The sequence below is a fragment of the Mobula birostris genome, chromosome 22, assembly GCF_030028105.1.
Source record: "Mobula birostris isolate sMobBir1 chromosome 22, sMobBir1.hap1, whole genome shotgun sequence".
Lineage (NCBI taxonomy): Eukaryota > Metazoa > Chordata > Chondrichthyes > Myliobatiformes > Myliobatidae > Mobula > Mobula birostris.
Genome location: NC_092391.1, coordinates 62,349,879 through 62,372,302, shown reverse-complemented (window position 1 = coordinate 62,372,302; position 22,424 = coordinate 62,349,879). Strand labels below are relative to the sequence as shown.

Here is a 22,424-nt window from a genome sequence, read left to right as displayed (position 1 = left end):
GAAAGCAATCAGCATAACCAGAGACACCACACACCCCAGCCACTCCCTGTTTGACCCACTGCCGTCCAGCAAAAGGTTCAGGACACTAAAAGCCAGAACAAATAGACTGAGGAACAGCTTTTATCCCAGAGCTGTGGCCTCCATCACATCACCCCCACAGAACAATGACTGAAACTGTGAGCACACACAAGGACTCAAATACTTGCACTAACGGCACTTTGTGTAATACTGTGATATTCTGGTGCTGCGGCAACTTATTTTCTGCTACTTATCTGTTTAATACTTTCTATTCTTGTCTTGTTTTTATCTACCGCTTTATTTAATTGCCTGAGAGGAAGCCAAACAGAGTTTCATTGTACCTATGTATAATGACAATAAAGATCATTCAATTCAAAATTCATTTCAATTCAAAGGCGATATGTACACTCAACTTCACTTACCCCATCACTGAGATGTTCCCACAATCAATTATCTCAATTTAGGGACTCTTTATCTCATGTCCTCATTATTTATTGCTATTTATTTATATTTGCATTTGTGCAGTTTGTTGTCTACTACACTCTGGTTGATTTTTTATTGATCCTGTTATAGTTACTAATCTATAGATTTGCTGAGTCTGCCTGCAGGGTTGTACATAGTGACATACAGTATATTTACTTTGAACTTTGTAGATCTGTGGCATCTGCAGTTATTTCTGATTTTTTAAAATTTTCATTTGTTTATCATTCTATGTTCTGGGCTCTGGAGAAGAAACACCTAAAAATGATTGAGACGGCGGAGGAAACGCCTATGACTTAAGCCTGGCCGGAGTCTGAGTTGAGGAAAGACGGAGCTCCGCGCTGGGGCATCGGGTCGGTAGGGCGGAGCTCTGAGCTGGGGCGATGGAGGGCGGAGCTCCGCTCTGGGGCGATGGGGAGATCGATCGGGGCGGAGCTCCGCTCTGGAGCGATGGGGAGATCGATGGGGTGGGGAGCTCCGCTCTGGGGCGATGGAGAGATCGATAGGGGGCGGAGCTCCGCTCTGGGGCGATGGGGAATCGATAGGGGGCGGAGCTCCGCTCTGGGGCGATGGGGAGATTGATAGGGGCGGAGCTCCGCTCTGGGGCGATGGGGAGATCGATGGGGGGCGGAGCTGCGTGTTGGGGCGATGTGTGGGGCGGAGCTGCGCGCTGGGTGGATGTGTGGGGCGGAGCTCCGCTCTGGGGCGATGGGGAGATCGATGGGGGGCGGAGCTGCGCGTTGGGGCGATGTGTGGGGCGGAGCTGCGTGCTGGGGCTCGAACTGCTGACGGTCGACGCCGGATGAAGAAGCGCCACTGGTCTCCGCCCCAGCGCGCTCACAGACAGGTCTCTGAGCACAGAGAGGCGAGACGGCAGAGGCTTCAGAAAGCGGCGCTGTGTCCTGCTCACTTTCTGCACTGAACCAGCCCAGTCCAAGGTCGACAAATCCCCCCCCCCCTTGCCCACTCTATAACCGCACTCTTGCCCGACTGAGCGTGCAGTTCTCCCGTCTGCCAGGGGCTTAATTCTCCCTGCGCCGCAGAGAAGCAGCCAGCGATGTCCGAGAGGAGCCCGCACACCAGACCCCGCTGCCTGGCCGCCGCTGCTCCAGCCAGAGGAGCCAAGCTCACCCACCCCGGCAAAGCTATCCTGGCAGGTAAGTGCGGGCGCTGGTTCCGGGGTGGAGGTTGTACACAGACAATAAAGGGTTCCTCCTGAACCTACACGTTGCTCACAGAGCCTCTCGGAGGAGCGTAAATCCAATTAAACATCGCCCAACTGGTCAGCGTTTAGATCTGTGCACTCAGGCAGCGACAGGTAAAATCCGGGCGAACATACTGATCATTACTGGTGGGTCGCTCAGACTGACCCAAAGTGATATTGGAACTTAGGTCATTCAAACAAGTTAATTGGAAATGGTATGTTGTATTCCAATATTGCTTCTGCTTTGTGCATATTGTCCGTGTTTGGGTCTGCATCTTTGCCGTTTAGCTGCTGATCGGGACGTGTAAGAGAGAAGTCATAGAAACATACAGCAGAGAAACAGGCCCTTCAGCCCATCTAGTCAGTGTTGAACCATTTAAACTGCCTACTTCTGATCTGTACTGGGACCCATGTACCTATCCAAACTTCTCTTGAAAGTTGAAATCGAGCTGGCATGCACCACTTGTGCTGGCAGCTCATTCCACACTCTCACCACCCTCTGAGTGAAGACATTTCCCCTCGTGTTCCCCTTAAACTTTTCACTTTTCACTCTCAACCCATGACCTCTAGTTATAGTCCCACCCAACCTCAGTGGAAAAAGCTTGCTTGCATTTACTTTCTCTATACCCCTTATAATCTTGTACATCTCAATCAAATCTTCCTTCAATCTTCGACGTTCTAAGGAATACAGTCCTCATCAATTCAACCTTTCCCTATAACTCGGGTCCTCCAGACCTGGCAACACCCTTGTAAATTTTCTCTGTACTCTTTCAGCCTTATTTACATCTCTCCTGTAGGTGTGTGACCAAAACTGTGTAAGATACTCAAAAGAAGTGTTATCTGGAAAGTCCAGCTGAGAGTTCCTGAAGAATTGGAGAGCTTAGTCCCAGTTGCATATTGGTGGACAACTATTTGCTTTGTGCCAGAAAGTTAAGGCAGAGTAGGAAATGGATGCAGGAGTGGGTTAGTCACCTTCGATCCTTCTCCATTCATCACAGGTATCTTCTACCTTGGTACCAGTTTCTGGCAAAATCCCAAATTCCCTACTCAGTGCTGTGTTTTAATAAAGTCAAGAAGGGAACCTCCACAGTCCTTTCTGGAAGAGAATTCTGCCAAGCTACCATCCTAATGGCATCGAGACCAAGTTTGCAGACAGTGCCAGTGAGGGTGTCAAAGGTTATGGGGGAAGGGCAGGAAGATGAGGTTGAGAGGGATAATAAATCAGCCATGATCAAAATCGTGTAGAAGACTTGATGGACTGAATGGCCTAATTTTTAATCTCGTGCTTCTGGAGGCAGGCCACCTGGCTTCTGAACCAGTGTGGATAGCTTTAATCGCCACTACTGTGAACTGTGGATGGGCTACTTTCAAAAGGGGTGAGAACCACTTCTGTAGAAAAATTTGCCAAGAACGGTCATAGTCAAAGACGATGCTTGCCCACGTCATACAACATGGCACATAATGATGATGAACTTGAGAAAGGTTTGATGGTTTGGGGCCTGTACCCACTGGAGTTTAGAAGAATGAGGGAGTATCTCAATGAAACCTCTCGAATGTTGAAAGGCCCAGACAGAGTGGACATGGAGAGGATGCTTCCTATAGTGGGGGAGTCTAGGAGCAGAGGCCACAATTTAGAATGGAGGTGAGGAACTTCTTTAGTAAGACGGTAGTAAATCTGTGGGATTCATTGCTACAGACAGCTGTGGAGACCAAGTCGTTCGTATATGCTGGAGAAGTTGGTCAGTAAAGGTACAGAAGCAAAGAGTAGGAAAGAGTGGCAACACTCCAGGCTCCCCCAGCACACGCTTCACTTCTGCTGACTTAGCGCAAACAATGCATTTCACTGTATATGTGATAGATAAATCTGAGGTTAAATCTACACTCTGATATCCATTCATCCATGTATTTATCCAAACTTCACTTGTATGTCACAGTTCAAGGATGTGCTGGGGTTAGCTCACCAAGTGCTGCCACACTTCTGCGCCAGCCTAGCATGCCCACAACTTACTGACTCTAACACGTACGCCTTTGGACTGTGGGAGGAAACCAGAGCACCTGGAGGAAACCCATGTGGTCACAGGGAAACTGTACAGACTCCTTACAGAGAATGGAGATCACCAAGACCGGATCACTGGTGCTGTAAAGCATTCTGCTGACCGCGATGCCACCGTGCGCACACCTTTCACTCCTGCCCAATTTGCGTAATAGAGGGTGGTTCCTGAAGGTTGTTATCAATGGGGGGGGGGCGTAATAGGGATAAACTCCCACTACCCATTAAATACTGGCAAAGGTGTGTGCCTCAGATAGCCTCTGACAACTAAGTCGAGCTCCTGGTCTTCACGTGTGGTTTAGCTACTAAGACCAGCGGAACAGTTTCTACTGACAGGAGAAAGGATTACTGGCCCCTCAAAACCAGTCTCTTCAGGCAGACGGGGCTCATCAGCTGTGGTTGGCAGCTCATCTAGGAGAAGGAAAACTCTGCTGCCTTTTGGCTGTACCCACTCATGGGGAGTGGAGTCCATAAGGCAGTTCTACATTGAGTTCAGTGCTGACTGGTGCTCTCTCTATCTGTCTCTGCCATTCCTCATTCCTTTGGGTTTATCAGCTGTGTGGAGATGGGGAGCCTGCTACATGGGGCAACAGCTTGCTCTCCATATTGCACTGCTCTGCCTTGTGTACTGGCCTCCAACAGCTATGACACGACATCCATGGTCGACCACAACCAGTGGAGGGCCTCATAGAAGGCCATCTTCTCCCTGATGTTTAAAATCAGGCAGTTCAGCAGAGACCCGCAGTCTAAAGGCTTAAAGGTATGAAGCCTTGCAAAATCCAGTGGGTTAATCTGAGACCAGCACAGTGACCAGAGCCGAGACTGACCGTCGCTCGGCACAATTAACGGCCTTGAGCTCAACGTTTGGTGTTCAAACTTTAATGGCCCCAGGTCAGCTTATCTGCTCACAACCTCCCTCATACTGTGGGAGCTTGCTATGCATAGATAGCATCTGCTGCTGTCTCCTTACGTCAGTGACCACATTGCAAGTGTTCAGCACTGTGGCTGTGTGACACCTCGCCTCTCTGGAGTGGAACTCACATCATCTGCTCTCGAGGAGCCTGATGATGCATCGCCTCACAATTGTTGGAACTGGATCCTGTGATTTACATTTTGTCGGTGTGATTTCAGGCCCATTGAGCATTCTGCTGCTTTGCTATCTCCGAGGGAGTTCAGAGGTTTGCAGCCTGGACATGGGGCACCAGCCTGTGTTCGACTCCATTTCTTGCTGATTAAAGTGTCATGCAAGATTGAAACGAATGAGGACGAAAGCTGTAGGCGAGTGGCTGTTCAGTGCCATCTGCCTGCTTTTGACTGGTGTCTCTCTGTCTCTCTGTCTCTCTGTCTCTCTGTCTCTCTGTCTCTCTGTCTCTCTCTGTCTCTCTCTGTCTCTCTCTGTCTCTCTCTGTCTCTCTCTGTCTCTCTCTGTCTCCCTGTCTCCCTCTGTCTCTCTCTCGTTGTTGCCGGAGGAAGGTGCCTACATTTGACCTGTCTCTGTGTCTCTTCCCAGAGGAAAGTCTCTGTGTTTGACCGGTCTCTCTCTCTCCCTCCCCCTCCCCCCCTCCTGTTCACTGCTGCCAGAGGGTGGTACCTGGGTCTTGGGCAAGGTTTACTCAACACGGCTTGTGGATTGGACTCTGTAGATCATGTTGTGTGTGTTTCTGGTCGTTATTTTTTTTTAATGGCTAATTTGTGCAATGTTGTTCGGGATGGGCTGGCTCTGTTAACTGCAGTCAATGAATGACAGACTGGATTGAATTGAACTGAACTGGACATTCCTGTTTCAAGGACTCTGTTGTTTGATGTTTTGTATTCTGTGTGTTTTCCATTCTTTTTTTGACACTCGTGAGATTTCTTCTTTATTTTTGCACTTTGGGGTTTGTTTCTTTGAACAAGTTCCATGGTGTTTCTTTGTTTCGTGACTGTCTGTGGGGAAGATGAATCTCAGGGTTGTATACTACATTCATACTTTGATAATAAATGTACTTGGAATCTTTAAATTTTGTCTGCAATACTTGCACAAAATGTGATCTGTTATCCTGCTGTAATTTTAGACAGCTTCCCTCAATATCCTGAACTTTGCCAGCAAATTTCCTCTTATCTCCAACATTACTTCTCCTCCATTTACATCCAAGCCATTAATGTATGACGGGAGACGAGGGTCTCTGTACTGATCACTGAGATAGCAGTTCCAGTCAGAGAAGCAACCTCTACCTCTGCCTCCCATCACCAAGCCAATTTTAGTTCCAGTTAGCCAATTCATCTTGGATCCCATGTGTTTTAATCTTCTGAAAGAGCCTGTCATACAGGACCTTGTCAAATGAAAGGCCTAGATAGAGTGGACATGGAGAGGATCTTTCCAATATTGGGAAAGCCTAGGACCAAAGGACAGTCTCAGAATAGAAGGCCATCCCTTTACAGCAGGGATGAAGAGGGATTTCTTTAGCTAGAGAAGGGTGAACCTGTGCAATTCAGGTGACCATGTTGAGCCTTGGGGATGATGATGTGATGAAGTTAGGGAACTTTAACTGCTTGCCAAGGTCAACCTTGTGTTGCCAGTTAGATGCCATGGTGAGCAGGCCTACTGGTGATCTGGGCTGAGGCTGTAGTTGATCTCCTTTGACAAAGGCTATGGGCTTTCTGGGTTGGTGAAGGTGCCTACTGAGAGTAGCTGCCCTCCATTCCCTTTCCCTCCCTGCCTCAGTTTCCTCTCAGCCCTCTGCTGCTCAAAACTTGAGTAGCTTCTGTGTTCTGACTCTCTGGAATCCCTTACCCAGGGGCTACATTCTGACTAATCCTTGAACTTGTCAGATGGGCGCAGACAACGTCTGCTCTCAGAATGAGGCTTTTCATTCCAGGACAAAGGAGATGCCTTCCTTTTTTAAAGAAAGGGGCTTCTCTTTCTCCACTATCAACTCTGCTCTCAAATGCATCCCCCCCATTTCACACACATCTGCTCTCATCCCATCCTCCCGCCACCCCACTACGGATAGGGTTCCTCTTGTCCTCACCTACCACCCCACCAGCCTCCGGGTCCAACATATAATTCTCCGTAGCTTCCGCCATCTCCAACGGGATCCCACCACCAAGCACATCTTTCCCTCCCCCCCTCCCCCCCACCGTCTACTTTCCGCAGGGATCGCTCCCTACGCGACTCCCTTGTCTATTCGTCCCCCTCATCCCTTCCCATTGATCTCCCTCCTGGTACTTATCCTTGTAAGCGGAACAAGTGCTGCACATGCCCTTACACTTCCTCCCTCACCACCATACAGGGCCCCAGACAGTCCTTCCAGGTGAGGCGACACTTCACCTGTGAGTCGACTGTGGTGATATACTGTGTCCAGTGCTCCCAATGCGGCCTTCTATATATTGGTGAGACCATTTCACTGAACATCTACACTCTGTCTGCTAGAGGAAGCTGGATCTCCTAGTGGCCACACATTTTAATTCCATGTCCCATTCCTATTCTGATATGTCTATCCATGGCCTCCTCTACTGTCAAGATGAAGCCACACTCAGGTTGGAGGAATAACCCCTTACATTCCGTCTGGGTAGCCTCCAACCTGATGGCATGAACACTGATTTCTCTAACTTCCGTTAATGCCCCTCCTCCCCTTCTTACCCCATCCCTAATTTATTTATTTATTTATTTTCCTCTCTTTCCCTCTCTCAATAACTCCTTGCCTTCTCTCCATCTTCCTCTGGTGCTCCCCTTCCTCTTTTTTTCTTCCAAGGCCTTCCGCCCAGTGATACTCACCCTTCTCCAGACTTGTATGCCTTTTGCCAATCAACTTCCCAACTCTTGGCTTCATCCCTCCCCCTCCTGTCTTCTCCTATCATTTCGGATCTCCTCTTCCCCCTCCCACTTTCAAATCTCTTACTATCTCTTCTTTCAGTTAGTCCTGACAAAGGGTCTCGGCCCAAAACATCGACTGTACTTCATATAGATGCTGCCTGGCCTGCTGCGTTCCACCACCATTTTGTGTGTGTTGCTTGAATTTCCATTGTCTGCAGATTTTGTGGCATTTGCGTCTGGGACTTATGGTTTTATAAATACGGACTTTGAGCACAAACACCACGAAGGCTGTGTCAGACTTCGGAAATCCATGATTCAACCTCCTGCCTTCCAGTTCTGGGCATGGTCCGTCCTTTAGGAAAGGTGATAGACCCCAGAGCAAGTCTGGGTGTGGGAGGAACTCTCTCAGGGAGGAGGATAGGGAAGCTTGGAGGGATACTTCAACGGAGGAGGAGATGTTTTAGTGGGTATTTGGAGTTGCAGAGAGGTTTGACAGCATATTTTGGGAGGAGTAGTATGGGGGTTGGTGAGCATTTTGCATTGTTTTGATTTGGCCTGAGGGGTGAGGAAGCAACTTCAGATTCCTGATGAATGTTGAAAGCGGCAAAACCACGTCAGGCTAATTATCCTTTCAAACCTGTATTTCTGGCTGCTTGACCAACACTGGGTTGATTAGACTTCCTGTAACCCTGCTTAAGGAAACAGGGGAACCTGTCTGAGAGATCTGTCACCTTCAGCCTGAATGAACTCCTCCACTGGGATCTGTACCTCCGGCTCAGCCCAGGTACATGGTCTGGTGTTAGGTTCATGGGAGACTCCATCTATCTTGCCTCTCTCCAGAGAGGGTCTGGAGAAAGTTCATGAGAATTATCCCGAGTATGAAAGGGTTAACGTAGAGGAGCGTTTGAGGGCTCTGGGCCTGTATTCCTTGGAGTTTAGAAGACGTGGGGTAACTCATTGATACCTATTGAATATTGAAAGGCCTAGATACAGTGGACATGCAGAGGATGTTCCCTATAGTGGGGGAGTCAATGGGAGGTGAGGGATGGGCTAGCTCAGCTCACTTCCTGTTGCTCTACAATATTCACTTGGCTCTGCACTGAACTCTGGCTCTGGGGATGTACTCTCTGTGGACTTCTGTTCAGTACACTATTTGCTCGTGTTTATTGTTGGCATGATTTGTTTTATTTTCTCTGCACTTTGGGTGTTCGATGTTTTTTTAAATGGGTTCTATTGGGTTTCTTTGTTTTGTGGCTGTCTGTGAGGAGGCAAGTATACTTTGATAATAAATGTACTTTGAACTTGGAATCTATTTCTGGAAATGTCACATTGTAAGTAAATATTCTGCTGAATTGAAAGGAATTTGAAAAAAGAAATTTATTTTCTTTCAGTGAACATTTCAATAAACAGACAGAAGTTATTCCCTGAGGTTAAATTAAGTTGAAAGGGAAGAAAAGCCTTGTTTGATGAAGTGTAGAAGATGCCTGCTTTCTCCCATCAGTAAGTCATGGTTGGACAACTGGTGGTATGCTCGGTGGAACTGATGCACCCTGACGTCAGTCAGTTCTGCATCATGAGCTCAGCAGCTGATGACTCACTGAAAGATGGATTTGATGTCCTGATGAAGATGGTCTCCCATGTACCTAATTACATTAACAAGCTCTCATCTGTCAAGAGCTCTATGAGTCACCATTTAAATCTTCGTCCACCTCTCCAATCTCCTAAAAATGGATGAGACGCTGCCTGTCAGACCACAGAAGGTGACCTGAGGCATGCAAGGTGCGGCGGGAAGCCCAGAGTTTGCGTTGAACTTCTGCTGGAGGTTTCAAAGTCGATGTGAGCCGCTGTGTTGAATTTCTATCACACAGGGATGAAGCCTTCGCCTGATAGACTCCAGTAGGGGGAAAGATATGTATCGCAGAAGTTCAGCTTGTGCTGGGAGAGGTATGAATGGTCATTTCCATATCTGGGTGCTTGTGTCTCCTGTGCTGGACTGTCTTCTGGGAACACTGCCATCAGGAAGGAGATGGAGAGATCTTGGGTGCCACACACTAGATTCAAGAACAATAATTACCCTACAACCATCAGGCTCCTGAACCAGTGTGGATAGCTTCACTCATCACAACTCTGAACTGATTCTTTGACCTATGGATTCACTTTCAAGGGCTCTTTTCAACTCGTGTTCTCAGTGTTATTTTTACCTGCGCACTCTGTTATCCTTTGCACGTTGGTTGTCAGTCATGTGTGGAGTGGAATAAAGAGTGATCATTTCAGGCCGAGACCCTTCATCAGGACTGGAAAGGGGGGAGGGGACAGAAGCCAGAACAAGATGGTGGGAGAGGGAAAGCAGACAAGCTGGTTGGTGATAGGTGAGACCAGGTGACAGAGAGAGGGGATGAAGTAAGAAGCTGGGAGGTGATTGGAGGAAGAGGTCAAGGGCTGAAAAAGAAGAAATCTGATAGGAGAGACGTATTGATATTTGCAAATTTTCATTCTGAGCAGAAATGCTTTGAGTTGAGGAAACCCAGGCGAGGAAGTTTAACAAGCAAAGGGCTCGGGTTTGGGGTTAACAGCCGAAGGGATGAGGTGAGAGAAAGAGCTTTTATTTTTGACACATGCACTGCAATGAGAAATTCATCAGAACAGCGGCAGATCTAAAGTCCAAAAGTTCAAAGTAAATTTATTTGTTTATTGAGGTACAACGTGGAGTGGACTCTTCTGTTCCTTTGAGCCATGCCGCCCCGACCCCAGGTTTAACCCAACTCTAATCACGGGGGTATTTGCAATGACCAATTCACCGACCGCCTTTGGACTGTGGGAGGAAACCAGAACACCCAGAGGAAACCCACTCAGCCATGGGGAGGACGTACAAACTCCTTACAGGCAGCGGCGGGATCAAAGTGCATGCACGTCACCATACACAACCCTGAGATTCATTTTCTTGTGGGCATACTCAGTAAATCCAAGGAACATAATGAAATCGGTCAAAGACCACACCCAACAGGGCTGACAACCAGTGTGCAAGAAACAACAAACTGTGCAAATACGAGAGAAAAGAAAGAAGTAATGAATAAATAAATAAGCAATGAATTTCGAGAACTTGAGATGAAGAGTCCATGAAAGTGAGTCAATAGATTGCAGGAGCAGTTCAGTGTTGAGGTGAGTGAAGTTACCCACTTTGGCTCAAGGGTCTAATCAGAATCAGGTTTATTATCACCGACAGGTATCGTTAACTTAGCAGCAGCAGTTCAATGCAATACATAACATAGAGGACAGGAAGAAATAAATCACTGTATATGTATATTGAATAGATTAAAAATAGTGCAAAAACAGAAATAGTCTGTTTATATTATTTTATATATTTATATGAGGTAGTGTTCATGGGTTCAATGTCTGTTCAGCAATTGGATGACAGAGGGAAAGAAGCTGTTCCTGAATGACTGAGTGTGTATCTTCAGGCTCCTGTGCCTCCTCCTGGATGGTAGCAGTGAGAAAAGGGCATGTCCCGGGTGATGGAGGTCCTTAATAATGGACGTTGCCTTTCTGAGACGCCACTCCTTGAAGATGTCTTGGGTACTTTGTAGGCTAGTACCCAACCTGGAGCCAACTAAATTTACAACCCTCTGCAGCTTCTTTCGGTCCTGTGCTCTCCACTGTACATCTATAGAAGTTCTTGAGTGTTTTTGTTGACATGCCAAATCTCCTCCATCTCCTAATGAAATTCGCTGTCTTACTGCCTTTATAACTACATCGATATGTTGGGACCGGGTTAGGTCCTCAGAGATCTTGACACCCAGGAACTTGAAATTGCTCACTCTCTCCACTTCTGATCTCTCTGAGGATTGGTATGTGTTCCTTTGTCTTACCCTTCCTGAAGTCCACAATCAGCTCTTTCATCTTACTGATGTTGAGTGCCAGGTTGTTGCTGTGACACCAATCCACTAGTTGGCATATCTCACTCCTGTACACTCTCTTGTCACCACCTGAGATTCTACCAACAATGGTTGTTTCATCAGTAAATTTATAGGTGGTTTTTGGGTTATGCCTAGCCACACAGTCATGGGTATAGAAAGAGCAGAGCAGTGGGCTAAGCACACACCCCTGAGGTGCACCAGTGTTCATCACCAGCGAGGAGGGGATATTATCACCAATCCACACAGACTGTGGTCTTCTGGTTAGGAAGTTGAGGATCCAATTGCAGAGGGAGGTACAGAGGCCCGGGTTCTGCAAGTTCTCAATCAGGATTCTGGGAATGATGGTGCTAAATGCTGAGCTATAGTCGATGAACAGCATCCTGACATAGGTGTTTTGTGTTGTCCAGGTGGTTTAACACCTTTGTGAAGAGCCATTGAGATTGCATCTGCCATTGACCTATTGTGGTGATAGGCAAATTGCAATGGGTCCAGGTCCTTGCTGAGGCAGGAGTTCAGTCTAGTCATGACCAAACTCTCAAAGCATTTCATCACTGCAATGTGAGTGCTACCGGGTGATAGTCATTAAGGCAGCCCACATTATTATTCTTAGGCACTGGTATAATTGTTGCCTTTCTGAAGCAAGTGGAAACTTCCGCCCATAGCAGTGAGAGGTTGCAAATGGCCTTGAATACTCCCACCAGTTGGTTGGCACAAGTTTTCAGAGCCTTACCAGGTACTCCATCAGGACTTTCTGCCTCGTGAGGGTTCACTCTCTTTAAAGACAACCTAACTTCGGCCTCTGAGACAGAGAGCTCAGGTGCAGCAGGGATCTTCACAGCTGTAGTTGTGTTCTCCCTTTCAAAGTGGCATAGAAGGCGTTGAGTTCATCTGGTCATGAAGCATCACTGCCATTCATGCTATTGGGTTTCACTTTGTAAGAAATAATGTCTTGCAGACTCTGCCAGAGTTGACGTGCATCCGATGTCGCCTCCAACCTCATTCGAAATGTCTCTTTGCCCTTGAAATAGTCCTCTGCAGGTCATACCTGGTTTTCTGGTATGGCCTGGGTTACCAGACTTGAATGCCACAGATCTGGCCTTCAGCAGATGACATACCTCCTGGTTCATCCATGGCTTTTGGTTTGGGATTGTACAGCATGTCTTTGTAGCCGCACACTCATCCACACAGGTTTTAATGAAGTCAGTAACAACTGCAGCATACTCATCCAGGTTCGAAGACGAATCCCTGAATACAGTCCAACCCACCAATTCAAAGCAGTCCTGTAGGCACTCCTGGGCTTCACTTTTCCATACCTTCTTGGTCCTCACTACTGGTGCTGCAGTCTTTAGTCTCTGCCTATACTCAGGGAGTAGAAGTACAGCCAGGTGATCAGACTTCCCGAAGTGAGGGCATGGAATAGCACGGTAGGCATTCTCGATGCTGGCGTAGCAATGGTCCGATGTGTTGTTTCCTCTGGTATTGCAAGTAATCTGTTGATGGTAATTGTCTTGTGATTTTTTTTTTTCAGACTGGCCTGGTTAAAATCCCCCAAAATGATGATGAAGGCATTGGGGGGCTGGGGGGCGGGGGGGGCGCCGTTTCGTACATGTTGATGGTTGCAGAGTCCCTGAACCTGGTGCTGTGGATGAATCCTTCAAGGAGGGGATGAATGTGTGGAACTCGATGCCATGGATGGCCGTGAGGGCCTAGTCATTGGGTATATTTAAGCGAAGGTTGATAGGTAGGGATATCGTAGGGTATGGGGAGAAGGCAGGAGATGGGGTTGGGGGGGATAATAAATCAACCATGGAGCATTCAAAATGGCTCAGTGGACAAATAGCCTAACACTGCTCTTATAGACTTGTGGTCTAAAGTGTAGTGGTTAGCACAATGTTTTACAGTACAGGCAACCTGGTTTCAATTCCTGCTGCTGGGTCGCTAAGGAGTTTGTATTTTCTCCTTATGACTACATAGGTTTCCTCCGGGTGCTCTGGTTTCCTCTCACAGTCCAAAAACGTACCAGTCGGTAGGTTAATTGGTCATTATAAATTATCCGGTGATTAGGCTGGGGTTAAATCGGGGGATTGCTGGGCGATGCAGCTCGGCGGGCCAATAGTGCCGGTTCTGCACTGAATCTCAATCAATCAATAAATAAATTATCTATCAAACTTCAGGACTGAGGGAGAAGCTTTGAGAACAGCATGAAAGAAATGGCATTCTATGAGCTTGCAGAGACATGATGGGCTGAACTCTGTCCCTCATGAAGGCTACAGATCGGTTAGGGCCTGGTTAACTAAGATAGGGTGGGTGACCTCATCCCATTCCCTTGTTTGCCTCCAGCAAATTGCTCAGTTTAATTATAGCACTGGCTAAGTGATGGCTGTCTCTGCCTGTCGGTATAAAGTTGCAAAGCAATCGAGACAACATGGCCCATGCTTGTGAAATCAAACCAGACCATAACAGTGACAAATGTCAGCAGCTGGACATGAGTGCTGGCCACTCGGCCCCTCACGCTAACCTCACTGTTCCGCATGGCCATGACAGATCTGCCCTAGGCTCTCATCTGCACTTGTTCCCTGCATCATCTTCAATGCCCCGATCTTACAAAACCTTACCAACCTCTTTAAAATACATCAGTGACCTCAACTCCACATCCCCATGTGTAGAGAATTCCAGTGTTTAGGAACATGAGAATCAAGTTTATTATTGTTAACATATGTCCATAAGACAGCGGAGCAGAATTAAGCCATTCGGCCCATCAAGTTTGTTCTACCATTCTGTCGTGGCTGATTTATTATTCCTCTCACCCCTGTTCTCCTGCCTTCTCCCTGTAACATTTGACATCCTGAGTAATCAAGAACCTATCAACCTCCACTTTAAATGTTCTCAATGACCTGGCCTCCACAGCCGTCTGTGGCAATGAATTCCACTAATTCACTTACCCTCTGTCTCAAAAAAAAATGCTCCTCATCTCTGTCCTAAAGGGACGTCCTTCTGTTGAGGCTCTGCCCTCTGATCCCCGACTCTCCTGCTATTGGAACTTACTCCCCATGTCAACTCTTCCGACTCTCCTATTGGAACTTCCTCCCCACGTCAATTCTTCCGACTCTCCTATAGGAACTTCCTCCCCACGTCAACTCTTCCGACTCTCCTATTGGAACTTCCTCCCCACGTCAACTCTTTTGAATCTTCCCAATATTCAGTAGGTTTCAGTGAGATCTCCCTCGTCCTTTTAAACTTCAGTGAGAGCAGAATCAGGCTCAGGTTCATTATTGCCAACATGCTGTGTGTCGTGAAATTTGTTCCTTTGTGGCAGTTGGTAAAAATTACTATGTTATAAATATAAACAGTGTAAAATAGGAATAATGGGGTGTTTAATCTATATATTGATTTGGAGATACAGCTCAGATTATGGGTGGCAGTGTGGAAGATAATCAAATGGACATAGAATTTGTGAAGACAAAACCTCACTTCCTACAGTTACACCTTCCACATGTGCTGTTGTATGCAGCAGGGTAAATAGATGCTGAGCTGCTAGATGTTCGGGCTTGTGATGTCTCACAGAATAGAATGGATTAACCTCTTCTGTACCAATTTATTGGGTGGCAGGGTGGAGATGTGTCTCTGCCAAAGGAGGTGTAAGGTGCTCCTTCTCTCTGCTAGCCTGCAGGTCACCCTTGGGTAAGGTGTAGCAACTGTCATGGCTGATCATGGTCTGTATGACCCTGATTGTACTTGGCAAATTTTTCTAAGCGGGTGCTACACCTTGCCCAAGGGTGATCTGCCAGCTAGCGGAGAGAAGAAGTGGCTTTAGTAGAGACGTATGTCCACACCGCCACCCAAGGTGAATCTTAGGGTAGGTTTAAAGGACTGCACAGTATCATGGGCTGAAGTGCTGTGCTCTTCTGTGTTCGATTTGTCACACCATTGGGGTAAACCCTTCCCCATGCACTGAGTAGACCGGTTCTGTGTTCTCCAGAGGCTACCAGGGAGGAGTTCTCCTTGAAACTTGCATGGGAATTGACAGGAAGAATGCAGGGGCATGTTCACCCCTGTCTGAGGGGACCAGGACCAGATGTCAGACCCTTCATCAGGGTGACTTGGCCTGGTCTGGGCACCACGGTAACGTAGCAGTCAGTGTGACACTGTTACAGCTGGGGTCATCAGAGTTCAATTCTGGCTCAGTCTCTACATTCCCCCGGTCACTGTGTGGGTTTCCTCCGTGTGCTCCAGCTTCCCCCCTTGGTCCAAAGCAACACTCACAACACGCTGGAGGAACTCAGGTCGGGCAGCATCCGTGGAAACGATCAGTCAATGTTTCGGGCCGGAACCCTTCGTCAGGACTGAAGAGGGAAGGGGCAGAGACCCTATAAAGAAGGTGGGGGGAGGGTGGGAAGGAGAAGGCTGGTAGGTTCCAGGTGAAAAACCAGTAAGGGGAAAGATAAAGGGGTGGGGGAGGGGAGGCAGGGAGGTGACAGGCAGGAAAGGTGAAGAAGGAATAGGGGAAAACACAATGGGTAGTAGAAGGAGGCAGAACCATGAGGGAGGTGATAGGCAGCTGGGGGGGGGTCAGAGTGAAATAGGGATAGGGGAAGGGAGGGGGGAGGGAATTACCAGAAGTTGGAGAATTCTATGTTCATACCAAGGGGCTGGAGACTATCTAGACGGTGTTGCTCCTCCAACCTGAGTTTAGCCTCATCATGGCAGTAGAGGAGGCCATGTATGGACATACAAAATTATAAGGGTTATAGATAGAGTAAACGCAAGTGGACTTTTTTCACTGAGTTGGGTGAGACTAAGTTATGGGTTAAGGGTGAAAGGTGAAAATTTTAAGGGGAGTATGAGGGAAAACAGATGGTGATGAGAGTCTGGAACGAGCTGCCAGCACAAGTGGTGGATATGAGCTCGATTTCAATGTTTAAGTGAAGTGTGGATAGCTACATGGATGGTAGGGATATGGAGGGCAGTGGTCGATGGGAGTAGGCAGCTTAAATGGTTTGGCATGGACTAGATGGGTTGAAGGGCCAGTTTCTGTGACTGTTTAAAGGGGAACCAGAGGGGAACTGGTGAGAGTGTGGAACGAGCTGCCAGCAGAAGTGGAGAATTGGGGTTCAATTGAAGCATCTGAGAGAAGTTTGGATAGGTACATTGTTGGTAGTATGGAGGGCTGTGGTCCCAGTGTGGGTTGGTGGGCTGGGTAGAATAACAGTTTGGCATGGGCTAGATGGGTTGAAGGGCCTGTTTCTGTGCCGTAGTGCTAGAAGTATTCCTCAGAATTCCAAGTCCCACTGAGGAGAAAGGGCTGTATAATTGGGAGGTCTAGAATTTTGTGACTGTGAGATTGTTTCCTTATCAAAGAAGAGTCAGGATCATTATCAATGATGAACTGTTCACTTCTCTCTCAGGACAGCCAAGTGATCCACACCCACTAAAACCCAAGCGTGGTTACTGTTTTCAGCGTAGAGAAAGCGTCCACAAATAGGAACATGATAACAATCAAATAACACTCAGTGGCCACTTTATTACCAACCTTCTGTACCCAGTGAAGTGGCCACGGAATGTACTGTATGTTCCTGGTCTCCTGCTGCTGTAGCCCATCCTCTTCAAGGTTCGATACGTTGTGCATTCAGAGATGCTCTTCTACACACTACTGTTGTAACAGTGGTTATTTGAGTTACTGTCAGCTTCCTGTCAGCTTGAACTAATCTAATCATTCTCCTCTGATCCCTCTCATTAATAAGCTGTTTTCGACCATAGAACTAGCATTCACTTGTTTTGTTTTTTGCATCATTCTCTGTAAACTCTACAGCAGTGGTTCCCAACCTTTTCTATGCCATGGACCCCAGCTTGGGAAACCTTGCTGTAGAGATTATTGTGCATGAAAATCCCAGGAGATTAGCAGTTTCTGAGATACTCAAACCACTCCGTCTAGCACCAACAATTATTCCATGGTCAAAGTCACTTGGATCATATTTCTTCCATACTCTGTTTGGTCTGAACCTCTTGACCATGTCTGCAAGCTTTTATGCATCGAGTTGCTGCCAGGTGATTGGCTGTTTAGATATTTGCATTAACGAGCAGCAGTACAGGTGTACCTGATAAAGTGGCCACTCTGTGCCTTGTGACCACATCGGCCAGCAACTTTGCCATTTCTGTAGCATTTGTCTGTTTTTACGAGTTGCTGGCTCGACGCTCAACCCAGCACAGATGGAGAGCATGCTGGATTCGAACCCGGGACCACTCGTCTCGAAGTCTGGTACTGATGCCACTACACCACCCGGCTGCACCACTGAGTGTATGTGTTCAGATAAATATTGCCCCTGCTTCTTTGCAGAGTAGTGCTGGTGGAATCCTCCAGACCTGTTAAGGAGACTAAACAAACCTCAGTTTAAGATCCCCTTTGTGAGGCCCTGCTGGACTCCTCAGCGTGACAGTGAGACATCAGCCTCATCTATGGTGCTCCAGGGAAGCACACACCTGGTCAATGGATGCAGGGCACCCAGTTAGACAGCGGTTTCCTCTCTCTTCAAGGTAATTGGTACTGTAGTTGGATCAGCACAGGAAAACATTCAAAGTGAATTTATTATCGAAGTTTCTCACCATGTACAACCCTGAGATTCGTTTTCTTGCAGGCATACACAATAAATGCTCAGAGTAATAACCAGAACAGAATCAATGAAAGACCACACCAACAAATGTTCAAAAGACAGCAAACTGTGCAGATTCAAAAAGAAGGAAATAATAATAATAAATAAATAAATAAATAACAAATATTGAGAACATGAGATGTAGAGTCCTTGAAAGTGAGTCCATAGATTGTGGGAATAGTTCAGAGTTGGGGTGAGTGAAGTTATCCCTTCTGGTTCAGAAGCCTGATGATTGACAGGTAACATCTATTCCTGAACCTGGTGGTGTGAGTCCTGAGGCTCCTGTAGCACCTTCCTGATGGCAGCGGTGAGAAGAGACATGTCCTGGGTGGTGGGGTCCCTGATGAGGGATGCTGCTTTCCTGCAACAACACTCTGTGTATTTGTGCTCAAAGGTGGAACAGGCCCAATGCTGGCCCAACTTAATTAAATTAGTAATGAAACATTGTTAAACTAATCCTTTATGGCTGCATAGGCTCATAGAACATTACAGTGCTGAAATAGTCTATTTGGCCCATCTAGTCTATGCAATTTGTTATTCTGCCTAGTCCCACCAAACTGCACCTGCACCACAGCTCTCCATAGAAAAAGTTAATTTGCATCTCTGGATGGGCAGGAACCACCAATCTTTTGGTTAGCAACTTTTCAATTAACAGTTATATTCATATCCCTTTTTCCTCTCTCTGCATAATCATGTGCCTATCTAAGAGCCTCTTAAAGCCTCAATCATCTTTGTCTCCACTACTACCTCTGGTAGCACATTCCATGCACCCTCCACTCTCTGTAAAGCCAAAACTTGCCCTCCATACCTCCTTTGAACTTGCACCCTCTTACCTTAAATGCTCCTTTTGTAATAGACATAGAAAAACATAGAAAATAGGTGCAGGAGTAGGCCATTTGTTTCATCCATGGGGGAGAAAAAGGAATCTACTTTGTCTATGTCTCTCAAAATCCTATGAAGCTCTGTCCCATCTCCCCTCAGATTCCTATGCTCCTGGGATAACAAACCAGCTTGTCCAGGCTGTTCTCGTAGCTCATGCTCTCTAATCCAGGCAGCATCCTGGAAAGCCTTTCCAAAGCCTCCACATCCTTCCTATAATGGGGTGACCAGAGCTGGATGCAGTGGCCTAACCAGATCGATTGTTGAGACCACGGACAGGGACTCCAGTGCTGTCCACTTTGAACATTCATTTCATCCCTTCCCACGTGGGAGAACAGCACCTTCCTGAGAAGAGGCACAGGATGCTGGAGCAACGTCCAACCTGCTCGATGAACTCAGTGGGTTGAGCAGGGGAAGAGAGGGGAAGGCAACAACAGTGTTCTGCATCAAACCCCTGCTTCAGGGAGGCAGGAGATGGCCAGTTTAAAGGTTAGAGAGGGTGTGGCAAAATAGGGGACCAAGGTAAAAGAATTCAGAAAATTTCATCTTTAGTTAGAGACCCGAGATTCTGCTGATGCTAGAAATATTGAGCAAAACACACAAAATGCTGGGGGAACCCGGGGTTTTGGTGCTCCTTTATCTTTATTGCTATTTTGTTCTATTTTGATTGGGGCAGAGTGGTTCTGCTGCCTGCAGTCAATGAATGGCAGAGCGCCAACTGAGCTGAACTGAGCATCCCCAGACTGTTTCAAGGACTTTGTGGTTTAATACTTTATATTCTGTGTTTTTCACTCACTTTTTCCCCATTTGTGTGATTTGTTTTTTTTTTGCACATTGGGTGTTTGATATTTTCTTTGAATGGGTTCCGTTGTGTTTCTTTGTTTTGTGGTTGTGGGGAAGATGAATTTCAGGGTTGTATACGGAATGCATATTTGGACTTTGAATCTTTGATATCAGGCAGCATCTATGGAGGGGAGTAAACAATTGACAATTTGGGAAGAGTCTCGGCCCAAAATGTTGTCTATTTATTCTTCTCCATTGACGTTGCCTGATTTGCTGGATCCCTCTGGCATTTAGCTGGTGTGTTTATCCTTAGTTCCTGCCCAGTAGCAAAGTGATCGCTTCACAGGGAATGAGTGGTGTAGAACCTGTGGGGATCCCCAGCCTAACTGTGCCGATGAAGGGTGTGGGCCCAAAACCCCAACTATTTATTCATTTCCATAGATGCTCCCTACCTTGCTGAGCTCTTACAGCATTCTGTGTCTGTCTGTCTGTCTGTCTGTCTCTGCATTTCCAGCATCTGCAGAATCTTGTGTTACAGAGCAGTTGCTTTCCTAGATGTGGATATTCGTTTTGTTGGAGATGATTGGCCTGTTTTCAATTTATCCGAACATTGTGACATTTTACAATCGGGGAGGTGCGGTCTGATGTAAATCAGCCTGTCCCACCTTGCTTCTATAAGGCTGGAATGTGCCTGCCTTTGTCGAGCTGTCTGATTTTATTTATCGCCGCCTCATAGTGTTTTGGAAAATAAACACATCCCTTGTTCAATAGCAGCTGTGGGCCCTTGGTCAGAGTCCAAGATTGAGCCTCTGTGACAGTGAGGACTCCTGAAGAGCTTCCCCGAGGGGCAAGCTGCAAAGTGTCACGAGCCCTTGGCAGAATTGTATTTCTCAAGAGGGTGTTAGGCTGGATGGTGTTGGGAGTACACTGTTGGCTGTTTGGAAATCAGAATTTCCCCACTGTTATTCATTTACTCTGTTAGAAGCGGAGAGTGGCCATTCCACTCTGGTGTCCTCCTTGGATTGGAGAGTGGCTGTCCCACTCCGGTATTCTCCTTGGATCGGAGAGTGACCGTCCCACTCCGGTATTCTCCTTGGAATGGTGAGTGACCGTCCCACTCCGGTATTCTCCTTGGAGCAGAGAGTGACCGTCCCACTCCGGTATTCTCCTTGGAGTGGAGAGTGACCATCCCACTCCGGTATTCTCCCTGGAGCGGAGAGTGGCTATCGCACTGCAGTGTTCTCCCTCTCCAAACCAGATCTCTTCAGGGTTCTCTGGTGACGGGAGGTGATGGGAGTGGGAGTTCACTCAACCTCACTTGCCCCATCACTACAACCCCATGGACTCACTTTCAAGGACTCTATATCTCATGTTCTCAATAGTTAGGCCATTTGGCCCATCAAGTCTGCTCCGCTATTTCATCATGGCTGATCCATTTCCATCTCAGCCCCAATCTCCTGCCTCCCTCTTATCCTTTCATGTCCCAACTGATCAAAAATCTATTGACCTCTGCCTTAAACATACCCAGTGGCTTGGCCTCCACACCGTCTGTGGCAATGAATTCCACAGATTCACCACTCTCTGGCTAAAGAAATTCCTTTTCATCTCTGTTCTAAATGGATGTCTCTCTATTCTGAGGCTGTGCCCTTTGGTCCGAGACTCTCCCACCATAGGAACCATCTTGTTCATCAACATTTGATAGGCTTCATTGCTATCACCCCTCATTCTTGGGAATTCCAATGGGTACAAGCCCAGAGCCAGCAAACACTCCTGGTATGACAAGCCTTTCAATCCAGAATCACTTTTGTGAACCTCCTTTGAACCCTCTCCAAGGTCAGCACATCCTTTCGAAGATAAGGGACCCAAAACTGTTAAAGTGAGGCGTCACCAGTGCTTTATAAAGCCTCAACATTACACCCTTGCTTTTTATTGCTTATTCATTTATTATTATTATTTTTATTTATCTCACCTTGATCTGGTAAAACCTGAGGTACAGGTATAGCCAAGCACACTCATTTCTCAATTGCTAGGAACTTTTAGATTGCTCTAGTGGTGTTTGGTATTGTGACTTTCTGAAGATTTACATAAATATTGCTGTGTAGGCCTAGTTGTTTAGTAGGATTGGGTAGTGACTTTGGGATGATACTAGTTGTAGATACAGGTTTCCCCCGCCATCCGAAGGTAGAGCGTTCCTATGAAACGGTTCGTAAGCCAGAATGTCGTAAAGTGAAGAAGCAATTACCATTTATTTATATGTGAAAATTTTGTTGAGCGTTCGCAGACCCAAAAATAACCTACCAAATCATGCCAAATAACACACAAAACCTAAAATAACAGTAACACATAGTAAAAGCAGGAATGATATGATAAATACACAGCCTATATAAAGTAGAAATACCTCTCTACAACAATTGCCTGCACAGATCTCCATAGCGAAAATCTCACGCAAGCACTGTTGGCATAAACGCGTTCTCCAGTAACCTTTAAACGATGAAGCTGCCAAATCTACCTAATAACACATAAAAATATACAGCCTATATAAAGTAGAAATAATGTATGTACAGTGCAGTATCACTTACCGGAATTGGTTCAGCACCGAGCACACTGATGATGATGTGTTAGACTGAGTCGTCGGAGTTTGGGTGGTGCAGTG

General features: G+C 46.9%; 1 protein-coding gene across 1 annotated transcript in view; it reads left to right on the top strand.

The window, feature by feature from the left end:
* The first annotated feature begins 1,289 nt into the window (after positions 1-1,289).
* LOC140186508 (tricarboxylate transport protein B, mitochondrial) overlaps positions 1,290-22,424 on the top strand; it is an 87,142-nt gene continuing 66,007 nt past the window's right edge. The window contains exon 1 of the mRNA XM_072240885.1: positions 1,290-1,655. Within this exon, the coding sequence (XP_072096986.1) occupies positions 1,556-1,655 (100 nt within the window). The 5' untranslated portion in view covers positions 1,290-1,555. The remainder of the gene's footprint in view (positions 1,656-22,424) is intronic.